Source organism: Cuculus canorus, chromosome 29, assembly GCF_017976375.1.
Source record: "Cuculus canorus isolate bCucCan1 chromosome 29, bCucCan1.pri, whole genome shotgun sequence".
In the NCBI taxonomy this organism is placed as follows: Eukaryota; Metazoa; Chordata; class Aves; order Cuculiformes; family Cuculidae; genus Cuculus; species Cuculus canorus.
Genome location: NC_071429.1, coordinates 3,064,310 through 3,088,962, shown reverse-complemented (window position 1 = coordinate 3,088,962; position 24,653 = coordinate 3,064,310). Strand labels below are relative to the sequence as shown.

Sequence of the window (24,653 nt, the reverse complement as noted above, 5' to 3'; positions counted from 1 at the left end):
GCCCCTTGCACCCCCACCCTTGCACCCACTTGCACACTTCCCCTTGCACCCCCACCCTTGCGCCCCCTTGCACGTTCCCCCTTGCACACCCTTGCACCTCACACACACTCTTGCACGCCCCCCCTTGCACATGCCCCTTGCACCCCCACCCTCTCACCCCCTTGCACCCCACACACTCTTGCACGTTCACCCTCGCACCCCCTTTGCACGCTCCCCCTTGCACACCCTTCCCCCGCACACCCTTGCACGTGCCCCTTGCACCCCCACCCTTGCACCCACTTGCACACTTCCCCTTGCACCCCCACCCTTGCGCCCCCTTGCACGCTCCCCCTTGCACACCCTTGCACCTCACACACACTCGTGCATGCTCCCTCTTGCACGTGCCCCTTGCGCCCTTTTGCACCCCCACCCTTGCACCCCCACCCTTGCACCCCCACCCTTGCACCCCCTTGCACCTCCCACCCCCCCACCCCCGCCCCTCCTCGCCCGCTCAGCCGTTCCCCCTTCCCCCCACCCCTCGCCCTCCCTCCTCTCACGCCCCCCTCGCCCCGCCCCTCGCCCCGCCCCTCGCCCCGCCCCCGCGCGGCCCCCGACACCGCCTCCCCCCCCCCCCGCCGCGCTGCCGGCCGTTCGCCACCGGCCCCGCGGCGCTCGCCATGGCCGCCGCCCCCCCCCCGCCGCGCCGCGCCCGCCGCCCCCTCCTTCCCCCCCCGCCGCCGCCGCTGTTCGCCCTCCCGCTGCTGCTCGTGGCCGCGGCCATCGGCGGGGCCCGCGGTGAGTGCGGAACCGGGGCCGGGGCACAACATGGCGGCGCCCCGCCCCCCCCCGGGAATCGGCCGCGGGGACGGGAACGGGGGAACGGGGGCGCGGGGAGGTGGGGGGGGGAATAGGAACCGAGGAGGGGAACGGGGTGGGGGGGGATAGGGTTGGGATGAGGGGAAACGGGAGTGGGGGGAGAAAGGGGGGCAGCGGGGGGGCGGGATGGGATGGGAACGGGGGGGAATGGGGGGCAGTTAGGGAGGAAAATGGGGGAAATGGGGGGGACGGATGGGAATAGGAGTACGGGGATGGGATGGGGAGAAAGGGGGGCGGATAGGGAGGAGAAAGGGGGAAACGGGGAAATGGGGGGGCAGTTAGGAAGGAGAAAGGGGGAAATGGGGGGCAGTTAGGGAGGAGAAAGGGGGAAATGGGGGAACGGGGGGTGCGGATGGGAATAGGAGTACAGGGGCGGGATGGGATGGGATGGGAACGGGGGGGGAGTAGAGGGGTGCATGGCGGGAGAAATGGGGGGCAGTTAGGAGAAAGGGGGAAATGGGGGGGTACAGGGGGTGCGGATGGGAATAGGAGTACAGGGATGGGATGGGGAGAAAATGGGGGGGCGGATAGGGATGGGATGGGGAGAACGGGGGGGGCGGATAGGGAGGAGAAAGGGGGAAACGGGGAAATGGGGGGGCAGTTAGGAGAATGGGGGAAACGGGGGACGGGGGCTGCGGATGGGAATAGGAGTACAGGGGCAGGATGGGATTGGGGGGGCAGATAGGGATGGCAATGGGGAGAACGGGGGGGCGGGATAGGATGAGAATGGGGGGATGGGGGAGCGGCGATGGGGAGAACTGGGAGGATCGTGATGGGAATGGGGAGAACGGGGGGGGCCGGGGGCAAACGGAGTTGGGTGGGAATGGGGGTTGTGGGATGGGAACTGGGGAAGGGGGGGGAGATGGGAATGGGGAGTGGGGGTGGATAGGGATGGGAATAAGGGAATGGGGGTCGAGGGGGGAACCGGCGGGGGTGGGATGGGAATGGGAGGTAGATCGGGATGGGGATGGGGCAACGGAGAGGGAGTGGGGTGTGCGGGATGGGATGGGAATGGGGGGGCGGTAAGGGGGCGCATAGAGGGGGGAAATGGGGGCAGTTAGGGAGGAGAATGGGGGAATTGGGGGGGCGACGGAAATCGGGGGAACGGGGGGTGCGGATGGGAATAGGAGTACAGGGGCAATGGGAGGGGTGCAGATAGGGATGGGAATGGGGGGGACAGGGTTGTGGATAGGGATGGGAAGAGGGGGGCAGGATGGAATGGGGAAACAAGGGGGCAATGGGGGTGCAGGTAGCAGTGGGAATGGGGGTACGGAGGGGGTGTGGATGGAGGTGGGAATGGGGAGCGGGGGGGTTGTGGTAGGAACAGGGAATGGGGACAACAGGGGAAATGGATTTGGGGGGAACGCAGAGTGCTATTGATGGGATTGGGGGTGTGGGGTGAGGGGAGAACGGGCTGAGGGGGGGTAAGGATGGGAACTGAGGTAACGGGAGAGTGGGGGATTGTGATTGGAATGGGAGGGTGGAGGGGTGCAGATAGGGATGGAAATGGGGGGGTGCAGATAGAGATGGAAACAGGGGGAACGGGATGGGAACAGGGAATTGGGGGGCAAGACAGGAAAGGGGGAGGAATGGGGGCAACGAGAGGGGTGCAGATAGTGATGAGAACGGGGAGCGGAGGGGGGCTGGAGGGAAACCAGGAGGAATTGTGATGGGAATGAGGGCAACAAGGAAACAGGAGATGAGGGGAACAGGGCGAATGAGGGGGGGACAAGAGCAGGAAATGGAGAAGTGGGGTATCGTGATTGGAGTGGAGGGAATGGATAGAGGTGGGAATGGGGAGCGGATGGGGTGGTGAAGGTGGGGGAACCAGAGGAGGGGGGTCATGATGGGAACAGAGAGCAGAGGAGGAACAGGAGGGGAGATCAGGAGGTAAACGGGGGACAACTGGGAGGGAATAGGGTGATCGAGATGGGGGGCACCAGGGGGTGAACGGGGAAGGGGGGATTCGAGGAGGGAGGAGGCTGATGAGGGAGAGCAGAGGTGGGGGAACATAGGGAGAAGCAGGGATCAATGAGGAGAACCAGAGGAGGGGGGGAGCAGAGTGAAGGTCGCCCTGGGGGTGTCTGTGGGGCAGGGAGGGGAAGAGGGGGCTGGGAAGCCAGGGACGAGATTTGGGGGGACAAAGGAGCGTGAGAGGGTTTGGGAGCCCAGAGGTGCCCCTGAGGCTGTGGGCAGCGGGGGGGACAGGCAGGGGAGAGTGCTTCAGGGTGGGGTCTGTGGAGGAGGAGGAGGCGCTGTGTAGAGTGGGTAGCACTGAGCCCCCAGGGTGGCGGCCAAGCCTGGCCAGCGGGTCAGGAGTGATTTGAAGGGGACCCTTGGGCTTGTTTGGGGTCCACAAAGTGTGTCTGGAGGATGGGGGCAGCATTTGGGGAAGAGGAGCCAGAGAGCAGGGCCATCTGCGTGCCCGAGGATGCTCCGAGGAGGCACACGCTTGCCTTGGCTTTGGCTGGGAAAGGATCTGGGAACCTTCCAGCCTGTTTCGCGCCGATAACGAAGGAAACTGAGATGAACGGGCTTTTCCCAGAGTGAGAAAAGGCTGGGGGGGTCTGGATGTGTGGGGCTCCAGGGTGTTTTGTGGCCCCGGGAAGCAGAGGTTTGGCGTGGGGAGAGCAGCTCAGATCTGGCTGGAAGGTGCTACCGTGTTGTGAACCTCATCGGGAGTTGTGGCCTCTTCCCTTGGGCTGTTGACCCGGCCAAGGGGGAAAATCAGGAGCCCCTGGGCACCAGCGATTGCCGTGTGTGCTTAATACAGAGCCTCATGGAATCTATGATAGTGTGTTTTATAAGAAACCTTTCTAATACCTTACGCTTCTGGATTGTAACGACTGTAAATATTTGTTTGGAGGGAGGCAAGTGAGGGAAACTCTTTGTTTCGGCTGTTTGTTCTATCCTCTTGATTTACCTGGGGGGTTGCAACCATTGCCATTCTTGGGGGAAGAGAGGTTTCAGCTCTTAAAGAGGTTGGACCTTTTCCCTGGAGCTGGACGGGCCCAGAGCACCTCTTGGAAGCTTCTCAGCACCTCTTGGAAGCTTCTCAGCACCTCTTGGAAGCATCTCAGCACCTCTTGGCAAGGTTGGTGGCAGCAGCCCCTTCAGCATCCGAGGTTTCGCCGTGTCGTCCGTCTCTCTCGTGGCTATCGGGGCTGATCGCTGCTTGCGTAACGCGGGGACCTGTTCCAACAGGAACGGCGCTGAAATATGTTTCTTCTCCCCAATCCTCTCACCTTTTGTGTATTCCCAACCGACTGTCAGAGGGTAATAACTTTGTACGTGCAGATCTGGACTTGTTAGCTTCAGAAACTGCTTTAAACCCCAGTAGGGCAGTAGGTTAGGGGTGTATTTGCGAGTCCTGTTGGTCGTGCGAATGTGCTTTAGGGGAGAGCAGCTGGGCTTTGTTTGAACCTAAAGTAAAGTTAGGAAGGTGTTTCAGCTTTTTGGTGATAAATGGCAAAGCAGGACCAAGTGAGACTCATCCCACCGCTGCTCTCAGGCTTTCACTTCGCGTTTTGGTGGCGTTTGTTTAAAGAGATAATAATAAATAAGCAGGAAAGGGCCGTTTGGCTGCGTATCTGCTGGACGCTCGCTTGACTCTCGGTGCCTTTGATATCGGGCTATTGTTTCTGCTCAGTATGTGTTGTGTGGTTGTGTTTGTGCTCTCCAGCGAAAGGTGTGAGCTCAGACTGGCTTTGGGGACGCGAGGGAGCTGCGTTTGTCGAGCTGGGAAGAGGATGGCAGGGAATAGAGACTCTTCACTCTAGGATTTGGGTGCTGCTTGAGCAGCAATGATGTGCACTTGCTGCGCCTCCTCAGCAGCAAGGGCTGCCCGGACTGTTGGGCTTTATACCAGAGGTTTTAACATCTGGTTGAGGAGAAGCTTGATATGAGCCGGCAACCAACTGTGTCCTGGGCTGCACCAAAAGCAGCGCGGCCAGCAGGGCGAAGGAAGGGATTCTGCCCCTCTATTCCTCTCTTGGGAGACGTCATCTGGAGGATTGTGTCCAGTTCTGGAATCTTCAATTCCAGAAGGAGATAAGAAGGAGATAGAAGGAGGTAAGAAGGAGATAGAGCTGTTTTAACATGTCCAGAGGAGGCTACAAAGATGATCGGAGGGCTGGAGCACCTCCCGTACGAGGACGGGCTGAGAGAGTTTGGGTTGTTCAGCCTGGAGAGGAAAAGGCTCAGAGGAGACCTTATAGCGACCTTCCAGTACCCGAAGGGGCTCTCTGTGCATCCATAAAAAGAGCAGAAAGCACTGCCTTGCTCTCCTTCCTTAAAAAAATAGGCAAAGAAAATACAAAAGGCGCCTCTGCAGCGATAGTGATGGAGCAGTTGTAGGTAGGCATTGTTTGTGTGCTTGAAATAAGGCAAAAGAGTCGGGCCAGCAGGTTTTATTATTAACACCTGCTTAAAATATTTACCCGGTTAAATCAGGCAAACTCCGTGTGGTCCCTAAGTTGTATCTTACAACTTTCCAAGAAAGACTTCTCTAACTGGAAATTAAAAACAGTGTCCAAGGAGCATTCTTGAACTCCTTCAGCTCCTTGGCCAGACAGCTCGGGTGGTTTTTTTTCCTCCCTGGGTACGCCACTCACTGCCAGGAGTGGATGCTGCGGAAACAGCTATTGCGAAAGGAGAGAAGTAAAACGTCAATTCTCTTCACAGCAAGCAAAGTTCACTGGGTGTTGACCTGTGGAAATATGTTCTCCGCTGCACTGCCAGCGTGGTTATCGGAGCAGGCTGAGGAGGAGGTGCTCCTCTCGGAGGGAATCAGAATGATTTGGGTTGGAAAGGACCTCAAAACCCATCCATTTCCAACCCCCTGCCATGGGCAGAGACACCTCCCGCTGGATCAGGGGATGAAAGCCCCATCCAACCTGGTCTGGGAGCGCGTGGTGATGGGATTACAAGGACAAGACCGTCTGCTGGCGCTGAGCTGGTGGAGCCTGGCTGTCATTTAGGAGCGGTTGTAGAGGATAGGAGCACTCTTTTGTCCTCAGATGTGAAGCTTTCATAGAATCATAGAATAGTTTGGGTTAGAAGGGACCTTAAAATTATCCAGTTCCAACCCCCCTGCCATGGACAGGGATATCCCACTGGCTCAGGCTGCCCCAAAGCCCATCCAACCTGGCCTGGAACCCCTCCAGGGATGGGGCAGCCCCCACTGCTCTGGGCAACCTGTTCCAGGGCCTCCCCACTCCCATAGGGCAGAAATTCCTCCTTATGTCCAGTCTAAATCTGCCCCTCTCCAGTTTATCCCCATTCCCGCTCGTCCCATCCCCACAGCCTTTATGAACAGTCCCTCTCCAGCTTTCTCGTAGTCCCTTCAGGTACTGGAAGGTCGCTATACGATCTCCTCGGAGCCTTCTCTTCTCCGGGCTGAACAACCCCAACTCTCTCAGCCTGTCCTCATACGGGAGGTTCTCCATCCCTTGCAGCATCCTTGGAGCCTCCTCTGGACCCGTTCCAACAGCTCCATCTCTTTCTTATGTTGAGGATTCCAGAACTGGACCCAATTCTCCAGGTGAGGTCTCCCAAGAAAGGAGCAGAGGGGCAGAATCCCCTCCCTCCCTGCTGGCCGCGCTGCTTTGGCTGCAGCCCCTTCAAGTCTCCCTTCCTTTTGCTCGCGGACCCATGTATTTATTTTTTTCATCAGAAAAGCAGGCTCCGCTGCACGTTGAAGCTTCTTGGCTTGGTTTCTTGCGCTTGCTGCTTTCTGCGGGTTTTCTGGAAGTAACCTGTGGACTGCTGGGTGTCAGAACACAAACTACACATTAACCAGCTGGTTATTTAGACTGAAAAAGTCTGTTCTAGAATACACAGCATTGGATTTAAGTCCTGAAATCCATCGGTAGCGATCCGTGTGTCTCCCTGCCGTGCAGCTGGGCTGCGGGATGTTCTCCCACAGTGCTGGTGGCTCTAAACTGGTTTCCTCACAAGTTAAAACACAAAATAGGTGTCAGACCAGAGCCTGGAGCGGGCGTTGGGAGCCATATGTCTGTTTTCTAAGTCGAGAGCAAAAGCAGCAGAAATGTCAAGGTTTCTTCTAATTAACCTATTAATGATGAGACTCCTGTCAATTCGCTTATTTAATATTCATTTGGGAGCTCTCCTTTTGTGTTCCTGGAGTAGAGGCAGGAAAAGTTCGTCACTTAAAAGTGAGAGCACGTTCTTCCTGCCCTTTTTTTTTTTCTTTTCCATTTAGTGTATGTTTTCTAGTCAGCCGTGATGTGTTCACGTCAGGTTCAGCCTGTGCCAGGGGACTGCAGCCAGCTTGAAAAAGTTGGGATTCTTGTTTCCAGCTTTAAATATCCTACTATAATTTTTAGTTGCCGGCTGACTTGTGTGAAAGCACATTTTTTTTTCACGGTGCTTTGCAGCTAATTTTAACTCTGTTTCAGTTACAGCAGCGGGTCAGTACATTTTTCATCAGCGCCAACAAGGAGCAGAAGAAATGTTGGGATGTGAAAGTAGGAGGAGAAGTTGACAGGGCAGCGCCATGTAGGAAGCGTATTTGAGGTGGTGGTGCTGTCTCTACGCGAGGGCAAATCCATATTCATTTCTTCAGCTCCTTTTTAAGGAAACGGGGGCAGCATGAGGGTCCAGAACGGGGCTCACACTTGGCTTTGGAGGCGGTGAGTGTAGCTGAGATGGCTCTGCGTTGTGGAGAATCATAGAATCACCAGGTTGGAAAAGACCTCTTGGATCATCAAGTCCAACCGTTCCTGTTTGCCACTAAACCGTGTCCCGTCTACGGGTCGAAGATACTGGTGTGCCACACTAAGCAGGCGTTATGGACTCGGATGTATCCTAGAGAGGGGTGTAGGGATTCCAGTTGCAGACCAAGGTTGGAAGTGAACATAATGGAAAGTAAATCTTTGTGTTTGAGGTCTTCATCAGATGGCTTTGAGTGTCTTGGGGTCATACGGTTGAACGAGGAGCGTGAAGGGACTGTTGGTACAGGCTCCTGCTCTCTTGCCGCAAGGGAATGGGGTTTTTTCTCACCCTGCTTTCGGGCAAAACGCTCTGATAAAGGTTATTCGTTAGTTGTTTCAGCATACAGCGAAACAAGGAAAGGTATTTCTTTCTTCCAAGCATGTTTACACACGTCCCTCTTCATTACAGCATCTAAAGAAACAGCAGAGGCACAGACCCAATTGTTTTCCATTTCTCTTGCTAACATTATGCTGCTGCAGCATTGAAACATCACAACCAGACTGGGTCTCATTAAGTTAGGTGCTGTACAGAGACACAATAAATTGCAGCTCCTGCTCCAGAGTTTTACGAAGGGGAATCATCATTCTTCCGAAAAAGAGCAGCAGCTCACAATCTCTACAAAAAAAATAAAAATCTGTTTATCTGGTAAATACGGGGGCGGTTATTGGCAATATTACCAGTGATCAGCCTCAGGTTCGTTATCGCAATACTGCATCCTGAGCAGGTAGGGTTTAGCCTTGAGAAGATGCCACCTCGCCTAGCACAGCTTCAAGAGCTTTGGAAAATGTATTCCAAGAGGTGGTTGACACCATTCTGTGAGGGTTTTTTGCTGTGAAACTTGCCCCTGTCTGGCTACGTAGACGTCTTGACACATGCGATCCTGCGCGAGAATAAAGAACGTGCAGAATGAGCTCAGAGAGCAGCTAGGGGAAAAAGAGAAATGTGCTTTGCCTGTCCGAGCTCGATGCTGCCGTCTCCCTGGAGCTGTGATCCACCGGCTCCGCCTGTTTGTTTGGATCCAGTTGTAAATGCACGTCATTTAACGAGGGAGTTTGGGATAAAAGGGCCCCTTCTCTTGTTTTCCTCTCTGCTGTAGTTAACACAAAGGGATACTGAGAGTTCCGTGCCCCAAATTCCTTCTGGGAGTGAAGCTGCTGCCACCTGGAACCCACAAACCTTCTGATGTAGCCCAATCGTATCTTGGGCTGCATCAAAAGCAACGTGGCCAGCAGGGCGAGGGAGGGGATTCTGCCCTTCTGTTCCGCTCTGGTGAGACCCCCACGTGGAGTTCTGTGTCCAATTCTGGAATCCCCAACACAGGAAGAATACGGAACTGTTGGGATGGGTCCAGAGGAGGTCACGGAGATGATGCGAGAGCTGGAGCACCTCTGCTATGAGGACAGGCTGAGAGAGTTGGGGTTGTTCAGCCTGGAGAAGAGAAGGCTCCAGGGAGACCTTAGAGCAGCTTCCAGCACTGAAAGGGGCTCCAGGAAAGCTGAGGAGGGGCTTTTTCTGTGGGCCTGGAGCGATAGGATGAGGGTGAAGGGCTTTAAATTGGAAGAGGAAGATTTAGATTAGACATTAGGAAGAAATTCTTCATTATGAGGGTGAGGAGGCCCTGGCCCAGGTCGCCCAGAGCAGTGGTGGCTGCCCCATCCCTGGAGGGGTTCCAGGCCAGGTTGGATGGGGCTTGGAGCCCCTGATCCAGTGGGAGGTGTCCCTGCCCATGGCAGGAGGTGGAACTGGATGGGCTTTGAGGTTCCTTCAGACCCATCCCATGGTTGCATGATTCTCTGAACCTCACTGGGGACCTTAAAAACTTGGAGGGCCACTTGGAGGGGCCGTGGTAGGCAAGGAGAGTTTGTCTTCTGCAGTGCCAACTGACCCCTCAGGGTTCTTGGAAGAGCCATGAGTGGTGGCACCGGGCTGGCTCACTCCTGCCATTGATGCCACGATGTTGGATTAAGTCGCAGCGCGGGTTTGCTTTGGCATAAATACTAACCTGATCCATCTCTTTGAGCGAGAACAAAGCTTTCGTTCCGAGGATCTGCAGCTTAATGCTAGGCTTGTTTAAACAGCTTCTGGAAAGGGCTGGGTTTGTCTGCGAGCAGGATGTCAGAGCGGGCGTGCAGAGCAGATAGAGCAAGCTCTGCTGCCAGCTCCTGGAGCACCTTTCATGCAGACTCATCCCCAGGCGTTCTGCGCGAGGGAAACTTGCCGCCCCGGCTCGGTGAACTGCTCTTTTGTTTTTTCCTTCGCCCCATCTATTTTCTTTCGCCCGGTTGATTTCTTTTATTAAGTCGATTATATGTTTTACTCAATAGGAGCTTTTCTTCTTGAATAAAAAAAGAGTGTTGTTGGCATGAAAAATGCCTTTATTCACTCCTGTCTCCCTTCATTCTGCCAAGCGTCCCCAGCTGCTCTCGGAGCACCGGGGAGATGCTGGGCAGGGAACTCTGTACCTGGTTTTTGACTCCCATCCAAGGGAAAAGAACAGTTGCTTTTTTTTTTTCTCCTGGCTTCTGGTGTTACTGATAGGAGAAGAATTTTCCCTTCTGGTTAAGCAGACTTGAAATGCCGGCCCTGCGCGGGTTACCCTGTAATTCTCCTCTCTGCCGGAAGCTGCCCGGTGCAGACAAGCCTTTCCTCCCTGGCACGCTTGGCGCCTGCGGGAGCGGGGCTGCTGTCGCCACAAGACGGGCAGGCGGCAGTAGGTGATGCTCAGGGAGGACGCAGCTCTCGCCATGGGAGCTGTGTGGCCTTCAAAGACAGATGGAAGCAGGCTCGCTCGCTCGATCCTACAATCCTGGAATGGGTTGGGTTGGAAGGGATCTCAAAGCCCATCCAGTTCCACCCCATGCCACAGGCAAGGACACCTCCCACTGGATCAGGGGCTCCAAGCCCCATCCAACCTGGCCTCGAACCCCTCTAAGGATGGGGCAGCCCCCACTGCTCTGGGCAATCTGTTCCAAGGCCTCCCCACCCTCACAGGAAAACATTTCTTCCTGAGATCTCATCCCAATCTCCCCTCTTTCAGCTCAAAACCATTCCCCTCGTCCTACCCCTGCACTCCCTCATCAAGAGCTCCTCCCCAGCTTCCATGGAGCTGCTTTCAGTATTGAAAGCTTCTCTAAGGTCTCCTCGGAGCCCCCTCTTCTCCAGGCTGGACAACCCCAACTCTCTCAGCCTGTCCTCGTATGGAAGCTGCTCCAGCCCTCAGATCATCCTCCTGGCCTCTGGACTTTGTGTCCTTCCTGCGCTGATCCTCATCTTCTTACTCTGCCCCATTGCACCAGGGCTCTGCTCTCCTACCCCACGGGTAAACCGATTTCTTCCCTTTCCTAATCCTACAAATCTAACTGAGTTGATACAACCAGCTCCTCTGCTTCCCTTCCCAAAAAGATGCTTAGTTCCTGGCCAGATACTTCAGTAAGAAGTTTACAAAATCCTTGAAGTGTTTTGTTTACTTCTGAGCTTCTGGAAGCAAAGCTGCCCTAGCCTAAATCTTGGCTTTGAGACCTTAGAAATGAGTCTTAACAGGAAACAAGTTCAGCTTCGCTGTATCTGAATCAAGTTGAAAAGAGCCTGCATGGTGAAATATGTGTGGTTTAAATGATTTTAATTCATACCTTGAGTTTTTGATAAAGTGATAAAGGAGATTCTTCAAAAACACTCTTTCCTGGAAGGCAGGAACATGCCCTGCCTGCTCTTTCCTCTCTCATGTTTGCAGAAAATCTCCATTATAACCAACCTTTGGTCTTCCGAGTGTGGGTACTTTTCAGCAGAATTGTCTTTTCTCTGCTGAAAACAGAGAAAACACCATGCTCGGCACTGCTTGTCAGGTTGAACATTAGTGGTTTGGTTTTTTTCCCTTTCGTTATAAAGTTTCTCCTTTATAATTGCATAATTGATGCATGCAGCACTTGGCTCTTCGGTTTGATTCAGGCGCAGGGTCTTCCCTGTCCATTTTCAGTTCTGTCTCTTGTACCAAGCAAGAAGTTTGCTGCGATGCTGTTAAGGTGTCTCACCTACCACCTCTTCAGGGTTTTACTGGCTTTTTTCCTGCCTCTGTAGCGTTGAATCTGGGGCTTCAGAACTCACCAGCCGTCTGCATTCCTCCTGCCTGAAATCCTGCAGCCGCCTTCGCGCTGGGAAGCAGCTCGCAATGGCAGCTGGGAAATAAGAGCAGCATCCAGAGACAATTAAGTGGACAGTGATGCAATTAGCCTGACTGATTTACCTAGGACACTGGCGATAAGGGATAATGGGCATCTTCCTCCTAAACTAACTCTGGAGTTGCTTAGGACCTGCTTCTTTGCTGTGAAGCTTGAGCTGGATGAGAGCAAGAGTCTCTTCCAGCACCGTGAACATCCTCGAATGGTGATCCTCCTTAAACCTCCTGGTTGCCAGCGATGATGTGAAGGCTCAGTGTTCCCTTGTCGCACAGGAAGGCGACACACAAACACTCACAGACACCCAAGTCTTGACAGCGCCTTTCATTTGTGCCTTTAAATCGAGCAGGTCCGACCAGCTCGTAGGGGTGGTGGAGTTGGGAGCAGATGTTGAGGATTGAGCTATCGGAGTGGGGAGAGTTAACCGTGGCGCTTTTATCTCTTAAAACGCTTCTTCAGCCTCTCTCTACCTGAAAGCCCATTTCTCCAGCGGGTAAGTACATGTTCCGGAATCCCTCCAGGGAGGCTGAGATCTGATGGAAGCTGAGGAACGTGCTGCCTGCTGCTCAACAAGCCCCACCCTTCTTGACATTGTTGTGTTTGCTCTTTGTTCCCAAGGATGGGGAGGACTGGGGATTTGCTTACAGTTTTTTGGGTAGCTTGAGAAAAGCACAAAGACATCTACAAGGTGGAAAAATGTGGGAATCTGCCTTGGAGTTTCTCCTTCGCTCTCTACTCAAATAATCTTCACGGAGTGGCAAAAAGCCAGGAATGTATTTGACCCCAGGTAGTGTCTCGGATCAGGAAGGTAGTTACTAAATAAGTGACCGGTCGAGTTAGGTGTAGCACGCTTGGCTGGTGGAGTTGGTTTGAGTCGGTTTTGTTTTGGCATCTGCCAAGCGCGTGTTGTCTCTGACGACCTGGGGTGGTCGTCCCTCACCGACCAGAACCAGGCAGTTCTTCTGGGGCGTAGCTGGGGAAGCCTGGACAGGCAGCTCAGGTGAAATCGAGTGTGTTGGTTTGAGTAATTGCTGTTTGCAGGGTGAGTTCTGGCCCCAGGCTGGGTTGGGATGTTGGCTGGGTTGACTTGGGCTGTCTCTGTTAGTGGTTGCAGCCAGGGCGGGGAAGAAGACTGTCTGGGCAGTCGTCTCTTGGAAAGGCTACTCGATGTCCACGCTGTGTTTCGTGCTTCAGTGGAGTTCTTGCAGGTCTGAAACACTGAGTATTATAGAACCATGGAATGGGTTGGGTTGGAAGGGACCTCAAAGCCCATTCAGTTCCACCTTCTCCAAGCCCCATCCAACCTGGCCTTGAACCCCTCCAGGGATGGGGCAGCCCCCACTGCAGCCTTTTCCAGGGCCTCCCCACCCTCACAGCAAAACATTTGTCCCTCAGATCTCATCTCAGTATCCCTTCTTTTAGCTCAAAACCGTTCCCCCTCATCCTCTCCCTGCACTCCCTGATCAAGAGCCTCTCCCCAGCTTTCCTGCAGCCTTTTTCCACACTGGAAGCTGCTCTAAGGTCTCCTTGGAGCCTTCTCTTCTCCAGCCTTGAGAACTTCAACTCTCTCAGCATGTCCTTATAGCAGAGGTTCTCCAGCCCTCGCATCATCTCCGTGGCCTCCTCTGAACCCATTCCAACAGATCCATATCCTTATGTTGGGGACTCCAGAGCTGGACACAGGACTCCAGGTGGGGTCTCACTAGAGCAGAACAAAGGAGGAGAATGCCCTCGCTCTGCCTGCTGGTCCCACTGCTTTGGATGCAGCCCAGGACACGGTTTTCTGGGCTGTGAGCGCTTATTCCCACCTTACATCGAGCTTCTCATCAATCAGCAGAGTATGACTTGCTCTGTTCCCAGCGTTTAATTTCTGAGCCTAGGAATGATCGGTTCCCTCTGAAATGGGAAACACAGAGAAGAAACCTTTCTTTTGTTTGAGCTTTTTGGTCTCGGAGGGGTTTTAAAGAGGTGGTTTTGTTTGGATTTCTGCAGCTTTGACCTGTTTGTGCTCCGACTGCAAACAAGCAAATTCCACCTGCGAAACCGACGGCGCCTGCATGGTCTCGGTCTTCAACCTGGACGGTGTCAAACATCACGTTCGGACCTGCATTCCTGAAGCAAAATTGATTCCTGCTGGGAAACCCTTCTATTGTCTGAGCTCAGAAGATCTGCGTAATACTCACTGCTGCTACTCTGATTTTTGCAACAAAATTGATTTAATGGTTCCCAGTGGTGAGTAGAAAGCTCAATAAATCATCTGTTGGAAGCAGGGAGGGAAGAAACCGTCTGCTTGGGATTGGGAATAAGAACTTCTTGTCCTGGTTTCACTTCTTCCCTTCGCTTGCTGCGTGAACCCAAGCGCTAGGTTTATTTCCTTGATCTCCAAAGTGAAAATAGTCATAGAATCATAGAATAGTTTGGGTTGGGAGGGACCTTAAAGATCATCCAGTTCCAACCCCCTCTGGGACATCCCTCTGGCTCAGGCTGCCCAAGGCCCATCCAACCTGGCCTTGAACCCCTCCAGGGATGGGGCAGCCACAGCTTCTCTGGGCAGCCTGTGCCAGTGTCTCCCCACCCTCATGGGGAAGAAATTCTTCCTTACGTCGAAGAAGACTTTTGTTTTACTGGCTGCCCCGTCCCTGGAGGTGTTCCAGGCCAGGTTGGATGGCCCTTAGGCAGCCTGATCCAGTGGGAGATGTCCCTGCCCATGGCAGGGGGTTTGGAACTGGATGATCTTTAAGGTCCCTTCCAACCCAAACTTTTCTATGATTCTAAAGTGTGTGGGGTGAAGAGGTGCCTGGATTCTGAATAAGCAAAGAGGAAGCAGCCTTGCCTTTGAGGGAGGGTGTGGGAAACGTCTGCTCCTTTCAAATTCCTGGGACAGAGAAGCCATGTGGTACTTCCTTGGGCCTCATTCTTCTCCGATTTGGGCCTTTTAGTGGATCCTGCAAAGACTGTAGTACACATTTACCTTGAGGGCAGAGCAGGGAAATCTCATCTGTTCTCAAAAAGACAAATAATTCAGAGAGTCATAGAATCCTGGAATGGTTTGGGTTGGAAGGGGCCTCAAAGCCCATCCAAGTCCCACCTCCAGCCATGGGCAGGGACACCTCCCGCTGGATGAGGGGCTCCAAGCCCCATCCAACCTGTTCTTGGATGCCTCCAGGGATGGGGCAGCCATCACTTCGCTGGGCAGCCTGGGCCTCGCAAGTTGTCTTCAGGGATGAAGTTGTTACAGGGCAAAGGGGAAAGAGGGAGAAATGAGTCCTTACAGACTGGCTGGTTTTTCTCCCACTTGGAGAGCTCGGGTGGAAGGTAGAATGCAGGCCGTTGTGGCAAATTGAGCCCAGAACAGGCTCCTATCCTCTTTCAAAGAGCAAGCGCCCCTATGCCTGGTCCTACAACTGACACACCATCCTGTTTCTAGGTTTTAGCCAGTGTTTGCCAGCTAAGTTTCTTTTTATTCATCCTTTTCCCTTCAAGGACACCTGAAGGATAACGAACCCCCATCGAGTTGGGGTCCTGTGGAGCTGGTGGCAGTGATCGCCGGGCCCTTCTTCCTTCTGTTTGTTGTCGTGATCATAGTAGTCTTTGTTGTCCTTCACCACCAACGAGTCTACCACAACCGCCAGCGGCTGGACGTGGAAGACCCTTCTTGTGAAATGTGCTTGTCAAAGGATAAGACCTTGCAAGATCTGGTCTACGATCTCTCCACCTCCGGCTCTGGTTCAGGTATTAAGATAATGACTGGAAATGAGGGAGGAGAGCTTTGGAGTTGTAACCGAGTAGCCTGTTTCGGGCTCCTGGTTGCCACAGCTTTGCAGGATTGCCCTGACGTGAGTAATGTGAAGGGCAGGGTTCAAATTCAGTCATGCAGGAGACGCTGTAGCCACAGCCCCGTGTTAGCATTCAGGCGAGAGAAGAGCAATAGTTCAGCTCCTCCTTAGCTGCTGAGGTGAGAGAACAGTTTTGTGTAGCTTTCCTCCTTGGCTGTGAGAGGAGAATTCAAACCAAGCAGCTACATCTACTTCAAATTTAGCCCTGGAGTGGGATTTGGGTTGGAAACAGGCATGAACTGTTAACCTGTGGGTTGCTGGCTTTCAGAGGATGATGCAGGATGTTGCCTGCCTCAAAGCTGAAAGGAAAGTGGGAAAGATCCCAGTAGCTGAGAATGGTACAGCGCACAAATACTGCATTGGCACAGCTCATTTCACCCCCAAAGAATCCTGGGGTTTTCAAAGTGAACAGTGTCCAGCGTTCACTTCTGTCGCACTAAGAAATCATCCCTAGAACAGGCAGAGAAGACATTTTATCCATGGCTTTGAACTACGAAAGCAGATAGGTTCAAAAAATGGATTTTGCAGCAGGTGGGAACTGTAGGGTAATCCACAGAGAATATGACAACCAGGTATTTGGCCAGGGAATAAACCTCTAGCACCATGTCTGCTGTGTATAAACTGTTCAGAGATCTCCTCTGCGCCCAGGTGAGCTCTGTCGCTTGCGTAAGAGGTGGTGATAGCGTTAAGACTGTTCCTAAGAGAAGCTCGGGGGTTACTGCTCTTCAACAGAGTCTGTCCTCAACGAGTTCCAATCTGCATATTCAGGCTAAAGTGACTTTGATCTGCGTAGAGCAGAAGTTCCCCAACTGCTCTGTGCCTCCTCGCTGGCGGTTTGTGAGCTACTTCAAAGCGATAGGCAGATGCTGTCCCGGCAGCCAAACGTCCTACGTGGGAGCTCCCACCGTCTGCCGATTCGGGGCTTGCTCAGGCTGCTGCTTGAGATCAAATCCTAGAACCATAGAATCACCAGGCTGGAAAAGACTTCTTGGATCATTGAGTCCAACCATTCCATCTGCCACTAAACCGTGTCCCTGAGCACCTCGTCCGCCCGTCTTTTAAACCCCTTCAGGATGGGGACTCCCCCCCTCCCTGGGCAGCCTCTGCCAGGGCCTCATGACCCTTTTGGTGAAGAATTTCTTCCTGATGTCCATTCTGACCCTCCCCTGGCGCAGCTTGAGGCCATTCCCCCTTGTCCTGTCCCCGTCACTGGGGAGAAGAGCCCAGCGCCCTCCTCTCTACACCCTCCTTTCAGGCAGTTGTAGAGAGCAATAAGGTCTCCCCTCAGCCTCCTCTTCTCCAGCCTCAACACCCCCAGGGCCCTCAGCCGCTCCTCATAAGATTTGTTCTCCAGCCCCTTCCGCAGCCTCGTTGCTCTCTTCTGGACACTCTCCAGAGCCTCAACATCCTTCTTGGAGTGAGAGGCCCAGAATTGAACACAGGATTCGAGGTGCGGCCTCCCCAGTGCCGAGTGCAGGGGCAGAATCCCCTCCCTGACTCTGCTGGCCACGCCGGGTCTGATCCAAGCCAAGATGCCATTGGCCTTCTTGGCCCCCTGGGCCACTGCTGGCTCATGGTCAGTCAATGCACACCCCCAGGTCCTTCTCCTCCGTGCAGCTCTCCAGCCACTCTTCCCCCAGTCTGGAGCTGCACAGGGCTGTTGTGCCCCAAGTGCAGGACCCAGCATTTGGCCTTGTTGAACCTCATGCTGTTGGTCTCAGCCCATGGATCCAGACTGTTCCCATCCCTTTGGAGCCTCCCTGCCCTCCAGCAGATCCTCACAGCTTAGTGTTGTCTGTGAACTTGCTCAGGGTGCACTCAATGCTTTCATCCGAGTCATTGATAAAGTTATTAAACATTACTGGACCCAGGACTGATCTGGGGAACACCACTTATGAAGTCTTCACACAAATGTGGAGTCTTCTGCGTTTGATGATGCTCTGCTTTGGACTCCAGGGTTACGTGAACTTCTCTGGTTGCAACAGGCATTCATTCTTCCAATTTCTCGTCCCTAGGGTTGCCCCTTTTTGTCCAACGCACTGTCGCCCGAACAATTGTCCTGCAGGAGATCATTGGGAAAGGCCGCTTCGGAGAAGTGTGGCGTGGCAGGTGGCGTGGAGGGGACGTAGCGGTGAAAATCTTCTCTTCACGTGAGGAGCGGTCCTGGTTTAGGGAAGCAGAAATCTATCAAACCGTTATGTTGCGCCATGAGAACATCCTGGGATTTATTGCTGCAGATAATAAAGGTAAAAAAGCACCTCGGTCCTGAGAGGAGAGACCTGCCAGTGTGCAGTCTGCACTTGGGAGTCTCATTTCTTTGCGTGGATTTGTAATTAAATGGTTAAAGAAAGCTGTCAGCGTGCTTTTCAAGTAGCTGCCTATTGGAATGCTTCTCAGAACAACTGATATTCGAGTGCTGTACCTGTCTGAGCGCGGTCTCTTTCGTGCTGCAGATAACGGAACGTGGACCCAGTTGTGGCTCGTCTCTGACTACCACGAGCACGGCTCTCTCTTCGACTACCTAAACCGGTACACGGTGACCATTGAGGGGATGATCAAGCTCGCCCTGTCTGCTGCCAGCGGGCTGGCCCACCTGCACATGGAGATCGTGGGAACTCAGGGTAAGAGCTGAGTTTGAAAAGGTGCTGGGAGTTCTTGACGGGAGAATAAAGCAGAATTGTCGAGCGGGGCTGCATGGAAAACCCTGGCTGGGGCAGCGTGGATCCATCTGGTCAGAAACAGATGGATTAGCCGTGCGCTGGCCCTGGGAGGTGTAGCAGCATAGAATCCTGGAATGGTTTGGGTTGGAAGGGACCTCAAAGCCCATCCAGTCCCACCCCTGCCATGGGCAGGGACACCTCCCACTGGACAAGGTTGCATCCAACCTGGCCTTGAACCCCTCCAGGGATGGGGCAGCCACCACTGCTCTGGGCAACCTGGGCCAGGGCCTCTCCACCCTCATGGTGAAGAATTTCTTCCTAATGTCTAATGTAGACATTTCTGCCTAAGAACTCGTTTCAATCTCCCCTTTTTCAGGTGAAAACCGTTCTCCCTCATCCTCTCCTTGCGCTCCTTGAGCAAGAGCCTGTCCCCAGCTTTCCTGTAGCATCCTCATCCTAAAACTGGTGCTGCTTGGGTGGGATGGTACTTAGCATAGGCAGCAGGATTATAAACTCTTCTAATGTCAGGGAGGAGGGAGTTTGTCCCTCTTGAGGCTTCTGGATGCTACTGCATCAGTGGCGCCTCGGAAGCGTCTGTGGGGCCTTTGCATCCCATAGGCTGTCAGCACCACTGTGTTCTTGGCGTTGAAGCGTATCCAAACAGGAAAATGTGTTGCAACACCGAGTTTAACTAATGCCCTGAAATCCGGTCCTGCCTCTGCGCCAGTTTGACTAACAGGATTTCACCAGACCCTCGCTACGTTTTTGTCTGCTCTGTTAGGAAAGCCTGGGATTGCTCACAGAGACTTGAAATCAAAGAACATTTTGGTGAAGAAGAATGGCACGTGCGCCATCGCTGACCTTGGTCTGGCCGTCCGGCACGATTCTGTTACGGATACAATTGATATTGCACCGAATCAAAGGGTCGGAACCAAACGGTAGGAAAATGGTTTGCTTGGCCAGTGTTGGGAGGTGTCAGAGTGTGACTGGCTGCTGATTGAACACGGGTGGCTTTCTCTTTCTCAAGCACTTCCAAGTGTCTCGCAGTGAGTGGATATTGGAGGAACATCAGTTCCTTCATCTCCAGGTGCCATCAGGTTGAGAGCTGTTGGCCAGCTACATAAACTCAGCACCAGGGAGCTCGTATAACACTTGACAACAAGCTTGGCGTTCTCAAAAGCCCTTTGGGCCCTGCTGTCTGCAGCCTGATGGGCTTTTGGATGTTCTTACCTATTTCCCAACTTGCTATTCTTTTTGAGTTATTTTGTTCCCTCGTTTAGACCGTAGGGCCCAGTTCTGTTGCGATTAAGGCTGTGCAGAGCAGTTTTGTCTGCCGAGACATACTGTGTGGGAAGACTTGCCATTTACTGTCTTCCAGAGAATCTTCTCTCGGAATTAACGTGCTGTTCCATTTCTGTCCTGCAGATACATGGCCCCAGAAGTCTTGGATGAAACCATTAACATGAAGCATTTTGACTCATTTAAATGTGCCGATATCTACGCCTTGGGCTTGGTCTACTGGGAGATTGCTCGAAGGTGCAATGCTGGAGGTAATGCTCTTTGTGTGCCGCAGCCATCGGCTTCGCCTGTTCCTGAGTTTCCCGGCCTCCGTGGCTCCTGTTCATCAGAGCTCATGAGGTTTGAGGGGAGCCTGGAGAGCTGGGCTGCATGAAGATGCGTCTGTGTGTGTTGGCGCTGAGGGATTGGACAGAAGTAACCTGCAGCTGCTGGGGAAACGGGGTTAATGCTCTGGCTGGTGGCCGCTGTCCCTTGGATGAGGTTTAAGGAATTAGAGAGTGGTTTGTGTTGGAAGGGGCCTCAAAGCTCATCCAGTTCCACCCCCTGCCATGGGCAGGGACACCTCCCACTGGATCAGGGGCTCCAAACCCATCCAACCCGGCCTTGAACCCCTCCAGGGATGGGGCAGCCACCACTGCTCTGGGCAACCTGGGCCAGGGCCTCTCCACCCTCATGGTGAAGAATTTCTTCCTAATGTCTAATCTAAATCTTCCCCCTTCCAGTTTAAAGCCATTCCCCCTCATCCTATCACTCCATGCCCTTGGATAAAAGTCCCTCCCCAGCTTTCTTGGAGGCCCCCTTTTTCTTTCTTCCTCCACATCAGTAGAAAGGAGCGTTTTGGGCAGGAGTGTGATGCCGTGGTGCACGTGACAGTTCTGCCTTTGGCTCAGCCGGGATGCGATGGCCCTGCCTCTGCTGGGAGGTGCTGATCACAGCCCGCTGACTCTGTTCCAGTTTGGGCAGCTGCATTTTATTTCCCTGAGTTTTTCTTGTAAACTCAAATCCCAGATTCTCCCTTTCTGTTCTAAATAACTGCAAAGCCTTGACGCATCTCAGCAATGAGTCATGTCATCCAAACCGGTATCAGTCTGCCGTCAGCGAGCCTCGGGGGATGATCTGTTCCCCAGGAGTTGCATCGCCCCTTCTCTGCCTTTCAGGTATCCACGAGGAATATCAGCTGCCGTACTACGACCTCGTACCCTCTGATCCTTCTATCGAGGAGATGCGGAAGGTCGTATGTGATCAGAAATTACGGCCTAATATCCCAAACTGGTGGCAAAGCTACGAGGTAAGGTCTGCTTTCACCTTCTAAATCCTTTTCTCCTTGATAAGGCTAACATGCTGGGCTGCGTTCGAAGCAGTGGGACCGCGGACGGGATTCTCCCCCTCTGCTCCGCGCTGGTGAGACCTCACTTGGAGCCCTGTTTCCAGTTCTGGAGTCCTCAGAACAGGGAGGGCATAGAGCTGTTGGAGCGAGTCCGGAGGAGGCCACAGAGATGATCGGAGAGCTGGAGCACCTCCCGTATGAGGCCAGGCTGAGAGAGTTGGGGTTGTTCATCCTGGAGAAGAGAAGGCTCCAGGGAGACCTTAGAGCAGCTTCCAGTCCTGAAAGGAGCTTCAGGAAAGCTGGAGACAGACTTCTAAGCAAGGCCTGTTGTGACAGGACAAGGAGGATTGGTTTTAAACTAAGAGAGGGGAGATCTGGACTGGATAAGGAAGACCTTCTTTCAGTGAGGGTGGTGAAACACTGCCCCAGGTTGCCCAAGGAGGCAGTGGAGGCTCCATCTCTGGAGGCATTCAGGGTCAGGTTGGTTTGGACTCTGAGCAACCTGATCTGGTTGAAGATGTCCCTGCTCCTGCAGAGGATTTGGAGTGGGTGACCGTCATGGTCCCTTCCAACTTAAAGCATTCTGCGATTCTATGAAAGCCCTGTAAGTTGAGATCTGATTTTAGGAGGTATGGGGGCCTCATCGGTGTTGGGGCTGGCGAGAAGAAAGCGCTGACATCCACCGTTGTTTCTCACTTAGGCACTACGGGTGATGGGGAAGATGATGCGAGAGTGCTGGTACGCCAACGGAGCGGCTCGACTCACCGCCCTCCGCATTAAGAAAACCCTCTCGCAGCTCAGCGTTCAGGAAGATGTGAAAATCTAAACCCTGAGCCCCAACAGGAGGAAACTGCACAGAAGCTGCCACGCTAAAGTAGACGTGTGACGGAGGCCTACCTCGTGTTTCTGCCCAACCTACTGCTACCAACCCAACAGCGTGACCTACAGGCTGCTAGGTGGGGTGACGGAGCCTATTGAATCGCTCTCTTCCCCGCTTGGGTATGAAACAATCAGAAACCTTTTACGATCACCTCCTGACAGCATGAAGACTTGAGAAGAGACTCGACCTGAGGGGATCTCAGCCACGATCATAACTCTTTGTTTCTTTAACGGAAACCCCTGTAAAGTTCGGTGCGCGCGGCGCAGCCCTTGGCAGCGTTTGGGGCTGGGGTGCCGGGTGCCGGGAGCGGGAAGGGAAAAGGGAAAGTTTTCTTGCCGTACTCTGAGGATTTTTTTCCAGGGACTGGCACGTCAACGCAGGTTAAAAAAAATGGTTTGCGAAACAAATGGTGCTCCCTTCCGAGAGGCTGAACCGTTCGTCAGCTTCACGACCCCGTTTCCTTCTTTTTTTTCTTAAGCTTGAACAATTCGAACCCCAAAATCCGACTGGCTGTCCGTGTGCGCGATGGTGTATGCATGCGCGAGGTGCGCGTGTCCCTGTGCCTGTTCATCTCCTCCCGTAGACGTGCGGCGAACTCCTCTCTTGTTCGTGCTTTCCGTGCATGTGCAAACAAAATCCAGAGTGTCCTTGTTTTGAGCTGTGCGCGCTGGTGCTCTCCGTGTTGAGTCGTGAGCATTGTCTGGCTTGGACAGGCTGCTTGGAACCAGGTCCTTCGCTCTCCCGTGGGTGCCGTGGCCTTGCCGTCCCTACGCCGGCTGCAGGAGCTTCCCAGCAGGTTGCCTCACTGCCACCTCCTCCCTTTTTTTTGACGAGGAAGCGACTTCACTCCTGGAATCCAGGTTTTATTTTGTCTTGAGCCCCTGAGGTTTGTAGTTTTTGGTAGGGTGGAGAGCCCTGGGGAGGGGAGATGCCTCGGAGCGCGGCTCCGCACCGTGGGGAGATGCAGGAGACCTTTCTAAGAACATTAATTCCTCGCGTCCTGGGGACGTCTCGAGGCTTGGGTGTGCTCTGCGCCTCCTCGGGCTGTGGAGTTGGAAAATTGATATCCGTCTTTTTAATATCCCTAATATAACTATCTCCTAATCTGGAAGCGACTGTATTTAACGGGTGGGGTGGGGGGGAACTGCATGGCTTTTTCCTTTGGTTAAACACTGCGTCGGGGTGACGGCAGCGCCGGTTCGGCGGTGGCGGTGGCTGCGGCTGGAATAGGAGCAGCTGAGGCTTTGAGCCTCTCCTGCCACTGGGAAGCACCAGTTGCTTGGTGGTTAGGTCAGCATCTACAGAATAGAACTCTGAAGCCATAACTTTTAACTGGAGTGGTTTTGATTATTATTATTATTATTATTATTATTTTTTATTATTATTATTATTATTTGATGGGAGGGTCTGGATTTTAACTTTTTTTAATGTTGTTAATTCTTTCTAAAAGAAGAAATCCAATCGCTAACGATTACCTCTTGACCTGTTTGTTTGTAAAGAAATCACTGCAAAAACGACAAAAAAAAACAAAAAGAAGCAAAAAGAGAAGAAAAAAAAAAAAACCAAACCAAATGCACAGCTCGATTTACACTGGAACTGTTTCTACTCAAACCTTGCGCCTGCTCTGTGAGGTGAGGTTTCAGCTCTGCTCTGGGGTGAATTTTCCTTTCTAAACACTCTGTTCTCGCTGTCCGTGTGTCTGTCTGCGCCCACACTCCCTGTCTTTTGTCCGTGACTCTTGTGTCAAGTGAGGAGCGCGGGATTCGCGTCGTGTTTGGAGTTGGTTTGTGTCCTTGATGGGGATGTCGGCTGGTCGGAGCAGCGCGGGGTGTCCGCTCAGTGAACGTACAGCTTCTTCCCTCCCTTTCCGACGTGTCCTAACCCATCTCTCGGCCTGAGGTTGCCGCGTGTCTCCGGTACCACACATCCTTTAACCAAATTCTGCGTTTAGAAACTGCGGTGGTGGGCGTTTCGCCCTACGGACCCTTTGGTGCTGGGATGGGACTCTCGTACCATCCCATCCTGGCGGACAGAGTTTGGAAGCCTTAGCGACTGAAATAAGCTGCCGTAGGAAAGCCGGTCGTGCCGGTAGGTCCGTTTGCCGCCTGCTCCTCCACGAGCACCGTTTCCGACTCTCTCATCCCATCTCAGTGATGCTCAACCAGCCGTGGAACCGGCACTGCCTCCGCTGCCCCTCAACTGTAGCCACACACGCATCTGCCTCAGCGCTAAACCAAACCGGAGTGGAGTCAGAAGGGGTGAGGGCAGGGCGAGAAGGTGGCCCTGGAAGTAAAATCACGGATTAAGCCTTGTTGGTAGAGCGATGCCATCGTGAAATGGTCAAATCCGAGGTGAGAACGCTGACTATGTAGCATATCTCCAGCACTTTTCATGCAAACACGTGGCAGGGAGGCTCAGTGCTCACTTAACGACTGGGAGCAAACATAGGAATCGCTGCCCGGCTCCGGAATGCGCCCGGCTCCGAGGTGGCTGTGGGAAAACCCAACCCTACAGGCAATCCAGGATGAGAGATGCATGAGCAGCGGCTCCAAGCGGAGACGTCGGATACTCGAGGGCAAACGGGGAGAGGCAGAAGGTACAGAGCTCACCACCTCGGGGGGGGTCGCCGGGCGGTACGGCGGCGGCGGAACAGATCTCTTGGTACTTCCCCGCCCCTTTTTATTTGTTTGGGTTTGTCTATTTGATTAGAAATGGACTGTAAAATAGCCACTTAGACACTTTACCTCTTCCGTATGCAACTGTACATACCGTGTAAGATAGGAGATCTTTGTTTAATATAAAACGAGGCCGTCTTTCTGCTGTACATGATTAAAGGTGGTTTTATTCACTTTTGAGGTGTTGGAGTCTTGCTGGGAGAGGAAGGAGGGA

General features: G+C 53.5%; 1 protein-coding gene across 2 annotated transcripts; it reads left to right on the top strand.

The window, feature by feature from the left end:
- The first annotated feature begins 663 nt into the window (after nucleotides 1-663).
- ACVR1B (activin A receptor type 1B) lies at nucleotides 664-22,811 on the top strand. Of its 2 annotated transcripts, none has more exons than XM_054051302.1 (9): nucleotides 664-774; nucleotides 13,755-13,994; nucleotides 15,246-15,494; nucleotides 17,614-17,844; nucleotides 18,052-18,219; nucleotides 19,040-19,196; nucleotides 19,684-19,808; nucleotides 20,715-20,845; nucleotides 21,585-22,811. In XM_054051302.1, exons 2-9 carry the CDS (start codon nucleotides 13,820-13,822, stop codon nucleotides 21,708-21,710), a joined length of 1,362 nt encoding a protein of 453 aa, XP_053907277.1. In that variant the 5' UTR covers nucleotides 664-774; nucleotides 13,755-13,819; the 3' UTR covers nucleotides 21,711-22,811. The 2 variants fall into 2 exon arrangements, with proteins under 2 accessions (XP_053907277.1, XP_053907276.1); XM_054051301.1 differs by lacking the exon at nucleotides 664-774 and adding an exon at nucleotides 3,115-3,949.
- Nucleotides 22,812-24,653: the final 1,842 nt, after the last annotated feature.